A 10,000-nucleotide genomic window follows, 5' to 3' on the forward strand; every position below is an offset into this window, starting at 1 on the left:
CGGCCGTCTGGTCAGGGTGTGTAACGGCCGTCTGGTGGGTGTGTAACGGCCGTCTGGTAGGTGTGTGACGGCCGTCTGGTCGGTACGCCGTCTGGTAGGTGTGTAACGGCCGTCTGGTAGGTGTGTGACGGCCGTCTGGTCGGTGTGTAACGGCCTTTTAGGCAAAGTGACAAACGGCAACGAAATCCATGGCATGAAATCCTCACCCATGAAATATGACCGCTACAGTTTATTGGCAAATAGCATTGTGGACACTGAATTTGATTATTATCAGACCCCTGATGAGACAAGAAGCTAACATCAGCGACTGCTGCGGTCCCTCTGACTCCCGTTGCAGGAGGCGTTGTGTTCCCGACACGCTGTATTAACGTTTTAAAACCGTTTTCCAGGTTAGTGGGGGTGCATACCGCTCAAAACCAACATGAAAAACGTAGTAATGTTCACTCAGTGTTTAGTTTTGTTGTTAAACTGTGTGTAAAATGAGCAGTGACTAATATTGAGACTATTTGCTGGATGGTTTCAAGCTAACGGTTGGTAGTTGACATTAGCAGATAAGCCCATTGACAGCGACGTTATTGTTCATATTTTTGGGATATAAGGTTTAGGTGCAGCCCCCAGAGCCATTTTAGGCAGCACCTAAACTGAATGAAGGAAACTAAAAGACATTTCTCAGATCTAATTATTGTAGTCGGACTTCTTTAGCTTTACGTTTTCTCTTTAAGCTTCTTGAGTGTTGTAGCTTTTCCAACGTTTCAGACACAGATATGGAAATAATAACGGTCCTAAATGATGGGAAAAAATGACTTCCACAAAGGGACACAAACCAACTACAAACAGACGCCAAATGACCACATAACAGTTTCTGATGTTCATTTTCAAGCCGCACAAATCTTCTTTTTCTAGGAATTACCAAACTTCGCTTCAAGCCTGCCTATAACCCGTACACAGAGCCCAGCATGGAGGTGTTCAGCTACCACGAAGGTAAAGTACAAATCCTCTGGATGATCTGGCTCTGTTAGTGAAATCTGACAGATCTTGTGGGCAATGTCGTCCCAAACAGTCTCCCAATTAATTACGTTCCCCTCAGGGCTCGAAATGAACGTTGATATCACAACATTCATGCTCAATATCGTGCAGCCCTAGTCTTTGTAGGACAGTGCTGTTTTGTGTTTGTGTTGTGTGTCAACTGTATATAATTAGTCTCGTTGTCGTGCATACAGGACTCCAAAAGTGGGTGGAGGTGGGAAACTCGGGGGTGTTCAGACCAGAGATGCTGCTGCCCATGGGTCTCCCTGAGGACGTGTCTGTGATCGCCTGGGGACTGTCTCTGGAAAGGTGAACACACCACACTGACTATGAATGTGTCACATATAGAGAGAATACAAACTGTTTTTCTTCCAAATGTTCCATTTTCAGCGTGTAACGTTAGCTTGCTAGCTCGTAGGGCTGTGTATTGGCAAGAATCTGGCGATACGATACGTATCACGATACATGCGTAAGGCGATATATTGGGATTTCTTTTATAGTATAATTTTAGAAAAACTAATATTTAAAGAAAGACATGGTGTGCAAACTGCCAGTTTGGGATTGTGGTTCCCAGGTTCTTAGTGAGCTAATGTTTACATGCTAAAGTAGGCCAAAGTTCAGCCATAGCTACGTTGTTAGCTTCTAGCAAAAAGTCAGGCACTGCTAGGCCCTGCTAGGCCCTGTTAGGCCCTGCTAGGGCCCTGCTAGGCCCTGCTAGGCCACTGCTAGGCCCTGCTAGGCACTGTTAGGCACTGTTAGGCACTGTTAGGCACTGTTAGGCACTGTTAGGCCCTGCTAGGCCCTGCTAGGCCCTGCTAGGCCACTGCTAGGCACTGTTAGGCACTGCTAGGCACTGTTAGGCACTGTTAGGCACTGCTAGACACTGCTAGGCACCACTAGGCACTGTTGGGCACTGTTAGGGTTTTAAACTAGAGATGTTCCCATACCGATACCAGTATCTGCTCCGATACTGCCTAAAACGCTGGTATCGGTATCAGGAAGTACTGGAGTTAATGCAGCGATCAGATATCACGTAATAAAGCCCTAAAGATAGTCTACGTTAAAGTAGTTCATTTACGTTCTTTTTCCGTTATAACTGACTGTCAAACTGGCGTTCATTGTTTGTGTTCAGTTCAAGTTCAGGTATCAGAATCGGTATCGGGACATCTCTAGTTTAAACACAACATAAAGTGAACCACTGTCTGACATGACAATGTTTTCACGTAAACTAAAAAACAAAAACAATAGAACTCTATTGTGCGGTTGTTTGTTGTGTGCGTAGAGAAGGGTTTGACCCTGGGGTAGCAGCGGGGAGAGGCAGGCTCATCCTGGCAACGTACTTGTGTTGATCCAGACTCCTAATGTAGACTCGCTGTGACACGTACAGTAAATAAGTCCCATAATCAGGGTTCAAAATGTAGTTTTTCGTACACCAGTGAATGTCTAAACTTTACCAGCCACTCAATACATTACCATTGGCTTTTTTGTGAGTGAAGCTAAGCTATCAGCCACTTTGGCTGGTGCTAATTTTGGGGGGACCGTGAGCAAGGCAGCTTCATTTGTATAGCACATTTATGATTGAGATTTCTCTTGGCACAGCTACCAGAAGACTTCCAACTTTCAGACAGGTTGCTCACGTCACATCTACGTCTTCAAGCTCAGTTGGAGGCTGCTCAGTAACGCTCAGCCATCAGCGGGAAAGAGACGTCACTGGTCTCCGTCCAGAGACACGGGATCACATTGTCCATGTCTTTAACTGTCTGTGATATAAACTACTGTTAATGTAAGAACTCAGCCTTCTTCTCTGCCTTGCAGGCCCACCATGATTAAATACGGCATCAACAACATCAGAGAGCTGGTGGGACACAAAGTGAACCTCCAGATGGTCTACGACAGCCCCATGTGTCGACTGGGGTCCTGAAGTTTATCCTTATTATTATTTAGAATTGGACCCACCTCTCCTTTACCTGGACTCATTTCTACGCCTCACCCTCCTCCTTCATGCTGAGACTGACGCAGAAGGACTTCACACAGACTTATTCAAAGGGCTTTCACACACAGGAGCAGCCTTTTATATGAACTTAATATTCAAAAAACATCATGCAAATCTTAACGTTGTTACGTACTAAGAAGAGTTTGTTGCACCCCGCTACTTCAGAACACCAGCTGCTTGAACAGGGAATATCTGACTGCTGTTATATGACAGATAATTAATAATAATAGTTCAATAAAAATGCTTATTCTGTTCCCAAATACCTGCAGCCTGACTTGTTTGTTGTTGTTAACATGACGCTGGAGGTCGGATTGTGAAGATCCAGGACTTAGCCAAAGATTTGAACATCAACAACTTCTCAGTCCCTCCCCCCTTTCTGCTGAAGCCCAAAACGGTCTCCTAAGCCCCTCCCCCCACAAGGGAGAATGAATACGTGTGCATGAGCAGTGATTGACACGCAGTTAGACACCCCCCCTGGCCCTGATTGGTGCATCTGAACAGTTAGACACCCCCCTGGCCCTGATTGGTGCATCTGGACAGTTAGACACTGTCCCTGGCCCTGATTGGTGCATCTGAACAGTTAGACACCCCCCTGGCCCTGATTGGTGCATCTGAACAGTTAGACACCCCCCTGGCCCTGATTGGTCCATCTGAACAGTTAGACACCCCCCTGGCCCTGATTGGTGCATCTGAACAGTTAGACACCCCCCTGGCCCTGATTGGTCCATCTGAACAGTTAGACACAAGCAGATATGACAGAAAGATAGTTTTAGAAGACTTACCTGCTGCAGCTTTAATTCTTAAAGGAGAATTCCCGCCCTGAATCAGTGCAGGGAACCCGGAGTAGCTGCAGCTACGTGTACGAGCTGCTAACACAGCAGTGGTCGGGGCAGGTTTTAGAGAGCCTTTGTGCCTCTTAACAGACACAACGTGCAATTAAAATGGCTGTGCAACATGAACAGGGCCCTTACGTGACAACAAGATGCGTCTTCAACTCAGACATTGTTTAAATACACCTACCCTGGTCCCTGTCTCCATCCTGCCAGTAGGTAGCTCGCCCTGTTAGCTGCTACCTGCTAGCTGTTAGCTGCTACCTGCTAGCTGTTAGCTGCTACCTGCTAGCTGTTAGCTGCTACCTGCTAGCTGTTAGCTGCTACCTGCTAGCTGCTAGATGTTAGCTGATACCTGTTAGCTATTAGCTGCTACCTGCTACTTGCTAGCTGCTACCTGCTAGCTAAAAGCTGTTAGCTGCTACCTGCTAGCTGCTACCTGCTAGGTGTTAGCTGCTACCTGCTAGCTGTTAGCTGCTAGGTGTTAGCTGCTACCTGCTAGCTGTTAGCTGATACCTGTTAGCTATTAGCTGCTACCTGCTAGCTGTTAGCTGCTAGCTGTTAGCTGCTAGCTGTTAGCTGCTACCTGCTAGCTGCCGTCTGTGATAATGATCACGCAGCAGTTCCGTGTGTATTTATAGCTCATCCATTTTGTGTGTGATCGATCTGGTGTTGGTGAGTCTTGGCAGTGTTGATCTGTGTGGTAGAAGAACTAAACCAATCGGTGCTGCCTACACCGTGTTATCCTCCTGCTAGCGTTAGCACCCAGCAGGCTGAAACAGGGCAGGTTTTAAGCCTCTAAACATGCTCCAGATGTCTTTACCAGAGCTCCTCATGTGCAGTGATTCCTTCTGAGGGAACACAGGGACTCTGACTGGAATATTGGATTGTATGAGTTCGACAAACGACTAGTGTTGACTTGACCGGAAAACAGGAAATAAACAGAGCTATGTGCTGGCTGGATTAACAACGTTTACACCTTTCTGTCACATCTCCTGCAGTCAGAGTCCCTGTGTTCCCTCAGAAGGAATCACTGCACATGGGGAGACACTTGGAACGACATCTCCAGCATGTTTAGAGGCTAAAAACAGGTTTAAAACCTGCCCTGTTTCAGCCTGTTGGGTGCTAACGCTAGCAGGAGGATAACACGGTGTAGGCAGCACTGATTGGTTTAGTTCTTCTCTACTGACAGCTCTCCACATTTACACCCAACAGAGCTACGGGGGGGAATAGACCGGAAGTCTCCTTTAAAACACTTGTTGATCTCTGTTTTCCTCGGTGAGTTGTCTTGGTTCCACTGCTCCAGATCTCTCCAGTTCAGAGACAGTTCAGAGCTCTAATTAACTCGCTAAGCTCTCGCTGGAAGAGCTGACCCATAGACGAGTTATAAATAAAGAACGAGGACTTTCTCGGTTCAGTTTGCCTTTTTAACGCGTGTTGTCTTCACCGTCGTCCAGGGACTTGTCATTCTGGGTCAACATTGAAAAATGCATGTTTTTTTGTAACTTTTTCTGGCATTTGTGTTGCTATTTCTATGCTGTTGGTGCTTTTTTGTCTGTCTTTTCAACGCTTTTTAAAAAATTCATGGTCAATAAACCTAATTTAAATGACATAAAACCACATTTTTAGCAGAAATTCTGAATTATTTTGACTAATAGTTGAGATCAGAGGATGTTGAGTGAATCACAGGCTGGTTTATGTCAACGTTTGGTCAGGATGCCGTTTTAAAACCATTTAAAACATTTTTTTCAAATGCTATTATTGAATAAATCTACCTCAAAGAACATGGATGCATGGATGTATATGTTGTCTGGGTTCCATACAACGTACATGAATGCATCTAAGTTATTTTGGGCCTGTGTGGTTGTAAGAAACCCATATTTCTTGACACACAAGGGTTAAATCCAGTTCAAACCTGCCAGAATCTGTTCTCCTCTGTCTATAGGTCTGTTCTTCCCAACTGTGTGGAAAACACAAAAAGAAAATGCAATGTTTTGATTTTTGTAGTTATGCATTTGCAAATAAAAGTCCTGCACACTGTCCAACTTGCAAAGATACATTTAATTTAAAGATAAATATATTAAATGTAAATGTGTCTGTGCAAGGTAAGACAGTGTGCGGAAGCTTCTTTGCATTTGTCGACCTTCTCGTCTCTCTCCGACGCACCTACAAAAAAACAAATATGTTTTAGGCCAATCAGGAGCTTGCTAAACATGCTTTAACGGTAGTTCATTACTGATTAAAGCAGCCAAACTATAGCTGCTGCAAAATAGGTTGTGATTTCAAAGTGAATCCCACTCGTGAGTGTAAACTGGCGTCCAAGAATAGAAGCTTCTGTGAGCTGGTCTTCACTGAGAAATGAGCTCAGTTTTCCCAGTATGCCGCACATAAAGTGTACTTTTTGTGCTCTACTATATAAGCTGCGTTGGTAAGCTCTGCGTACCACACGTGGGGGGGGAATCCTGAGTGCGTGTGACACCTGCAGTTAAGGCCGCAGGATTAAGTCGTGTTGTGTACACCACGGCTGGAACTCGGTTAAGTCTTCCCCGTAAGCTTATCCCTTGGCGTCTTGAAATAACATTTGACTGAAGAGCGTGTGTGAGAGCCGGCCAGCTGCTCAGCTCAAAGGTTGGAAGCAGCTTTGTTGTTGACTGCAGATAATGTGGTAACCTCCAGCAACAGTCTAATCTCTTAGGCCTTTTTGTTTTTTTGCACAACATACGATACACGTTAAGGGCACTGACCAAAGAGTAGCAGAAAACCAGAGTACGTTCCACAGTAAGACGCACATTATACGCAGGAATGAAAAGCTCTCTGGCATGGCCTGAGTCAGGTTAACCCTGTAAAACATGAACAAATACATGCAGAGAATGAATGCCGGAGGATCTTTCTTTTATTATCCAGTTTGACGAGACATAAACTAGATTAAAGTAGATTTTCTTCAGTGCTGAATGACTCGATATGGGAACATGTCTAATATTCTACTAAACACACAGCAGCGGCGCTGCTAGGCTTCATTACACTTAACATTACATCACATCTTCTCTCTGAAGCTCAGACACACAGAGACAATGTCCACTAATCCCTTTTAGTCCTCCTCGTTTCTGTTGTTGATGTGGGAAAGAGTCAGTCTGAGATATCACTTAAAACGTAAGAGGGAAGATTTCCTACCCTACCTACGTTATGTAACATCATGATAGAAACATCAGACGATCATTTTTGTCTCTTTTTAAGGTCCTGACACACCGAGCTGATAATCAGCCGTCTGACAGTCTGGGAGGTCGTGACTCCAGTCTGGTCGGTGTGTTTCGTGCCGTCGTCCGTCGGAGGAGCCGTCGTCCTTTATTTTGGTTGACCTGACTTGTTGGGTCGGAGGGCGGGCAGTCAGACTCAATGACCCATCTGATTGGTGGAGAGCTAACCAGGAAACGGGGAGCAGGATGAGCGTGACTAGAGTCTCTCAACATCTGACATTAATCTTCTAAACTGACCTTTGTTGATCTGAAATGAAGACAGATTCAGCAGCTGCACGGCCTGTTTCTCTCTTCAGATGTTTCCAGAAACACGTTACGGTGAACTATTTTAGGACAATATGAGATCGTATTCTGAACGAGACGCCATGATGGTCGGGGAGCAGCCAGACCCACGTGACGCGTTCGTCCAATCAGCTGCCGGTTTTCATATTTTTGGGCAACAATCCAGATTAGCGCCGCCTGCTGTTATGGAGACGTATTACGTCTCGTCTCTTCAGTGTTCTGAGGAACTTTTTGGACCGACTCGGGGAGACTGATCAGTCACACTGGCTTTACTGCTGACGGTCGGCGTCTGGTTGGTGTGTAACGGCCGTCTGGTCGGGTGTAACGGCCGTCTGGTCGGGGTGTAACGCCGCCTGTCTGGTCGGTGTGTAACGGCCGTCTGGTCGGGGTGTAACGGCCGTCTGGTGGGTGTGTAACGGCCGTCTGGTTGGTGTGTCAGAGCCTTCAGGCGGCAGGAGTGAAAACTAGTCCTCCTCACCATTAGTTTGTTTGGTTTCAGAATGAAGACAGTTGGAGAACAGTTAGATATGAAACAGGACGTCAGCTCTACAGGATGATGCTTCTCCTCGGCAACTAGCATGTATTTTACCAAATGATGACCACAGACCTTCTCAGCTGTAACTGAGAGTGGGGGGGGGTCTGGGGAAGCTTCATTCACAGCCCATTTCCAAAGGGGCGTCACCAACGGACGCCGTTCAAATGCCTCTGGGCCCATTGGATAGTCCTTCAACCAATCAGAGCAACGATCTGGGTGACGTAGCAGCGAAAGCGCCATCAACGTGCTGCTGCAATTCAGTGGCTGCCATGTTGAATGTAAACAAAAAGCTGCTCACCGTCACTGCGCTATCGTCATCGTGTAAAGCCCGCCTCAACGGTTGTGATTGGTGTAAAGCCCTCCTCAATGGTTGTGATTGGTGTAGAGCCCGACTCAACGGTTGTGATTGGTGAAGAGCCCTCCTCAACGGTTGTGATTGGTGTAGAGCCCTCCTCAACTGTTGTGATTGGTGCCTCGATTTGGAAAAACTGGAAATGGACTTGAATGGGTTCTTGGCCAGACGGACTTGCAGAGCAAATCTCAAATTTGCCTAAAGTTCATCAGGGTTTTCCAGGCTAATTAATTCCCAGATTTTTTAGGTGCAAATAGCTGCCGTAAATGGAGCTTTTCTCCCCCAGATTTGGGCTGAGCCTCGAGTGTTTACAAGGTCTGGCTCCGCCCCTGCGTACGCAACGCATCCTAATCTCTGCACGGGGCGTCCTGACAGCTCACCTGGTAGAGCGTACAGTAAGTAATGTAGGGCTGCACCATAAGAGGAAAATATGCGACATGTCATAACGTTACAATATCACGAATATATATGGTTCCTATAAAATAACGAAACTACTTGCGATAAATAAACAGCTATTTAAGCGTACCGTATTTTCCGGACTATAAGTCTCACTTTTCTTCATACTTTGGCTGGTCCTGCGACTTATAGTCAGGTGCTGACTTATATATCAAAATATATATATATATATTCAGCCCCTTGTTCTGGGGGGCTGTTGGGTAGTTTAATAACTGTTAATGTGTTACGTTAACGTAGAGGACACCTACCGTATTCAGCCCCTTGTTCTGGGGGGCTGTTGGGGTAGTTTAATAACTCTCCTTTCCAGATTAAATGTCTGTTCTTGGTCTTGGATTTTGTGAAATAAATGTCTAAATAAATGTGACTTATAGTCCAGTGAGACTTATATATGTTTTTTTTCCTCTTCATGACGCATTTTTTTGACTGATGTGACTTATAGTCCAGAAAAATACGGTACTCAGTTCTGCATTTCTGCTGCTTTCAGTCTTCTGCTAAAATCCAAACAATTGCTTGTTTAAAACACACAATTAAATCATTTCCAACACTTTTATTGAACAAACTGAACACTGAGTCGAGTATAAAAGGCACCACCAAAAAACAGAAATGACAGATTTAAAACTGCTGTTTTCTACAGATAATTTCTTTCAACTAACACAAAAAATCTCTGCGTGTCTTTCGCGATAAAACTCAGTTAATATCGCGATGACGATAAAATAACGATATATTGTGGAGCTCTAGCCCCATGTACCAAGGCTCAGTCCTTACCACAGCGGCCCAGAGTTTGAGTCCTACCTGCAGCCCTTTGCTGCAGGTCTCTCCCCCTCTCTCTCTCCTGTCTACATCTGTCCTATCCATTAAAACCTAACTCTGCCAAAATCCAACCTAGGGTCTTTTTGTGAATGTACCTGTCAGACTTTCATTTAAAAGCATATTTAGGACGGAAACGCCACTTTTAAGATGGACCGTATTCTGGTTTTTGGGTCAAATGGCCTTTTGAATGGGAGAGCTAGGGACGCTACGATGCTAGCCTCAAAATATCTGTTTATAGACCACTAAGAAGGCTCGACACAACATGAGACTTTGGTCCAAGTATCACCAGGGACTCTACACCTTAACCACAGCACTGACAACACTGGTTGTGTTCAGAGTTTACTAAAAAAAGGTTTTAACAACTCACGTTAGCTCTTGTTGTTTCCGGCTGCTACCACCTCGGCAGTCACAACGAGTCGACATCAAAACAAGGAGCCCCAGATTTAGGATATCTTGGTCACC

The 10,000-nt window shown here is 45.4% G+C and overlaps 1 protein-coding gene across 1 annotated transcript in view; it reads left to right on the forward strand.

Annotated features, from left to right (window-relative positions):
* farsa (phenylalanyl-tRNA synthetase subunit alpha) overlaps positions 1–3,265 on the forward strand; it is a 22,058-nt gene extending 18,793 nt beyond the window's left edge. Inside the window, exons 11-13 of the mRNA XM_078269064.1 lie at positions 904–981; positions 1,221–1,335; positions 2,842–3,265. Coding sequence (XP_078125190.1) covers positions 904–981; positions 1,221–1,335; positions 2,842–2,947 — 299 coding nt within the window. The 3' untranslated portion in view covers positions 2,948–3,265. The remainder of the gene's footprint in view (positions 1–903; positions 982–1,220; positions 1,336–2,841) is intronic.
* Positions 3,266–10,000: the final 6,735 nt, after the last annotated feature.

Source organism: Sander vitreus, chromosome 15 (assembly GCF_031162955.1).
Source record: "Sander vitreus isolate 19-12246 chromosome 15, sanVit1, whole genome shotgun sequence".
NCBI classification, from domain to species: domain Eukaryota; kingdom Metazoa; phylum Chordata; class Actinopteri; order Perciformes; family Percidae; genus Sander; species Sander vitreus.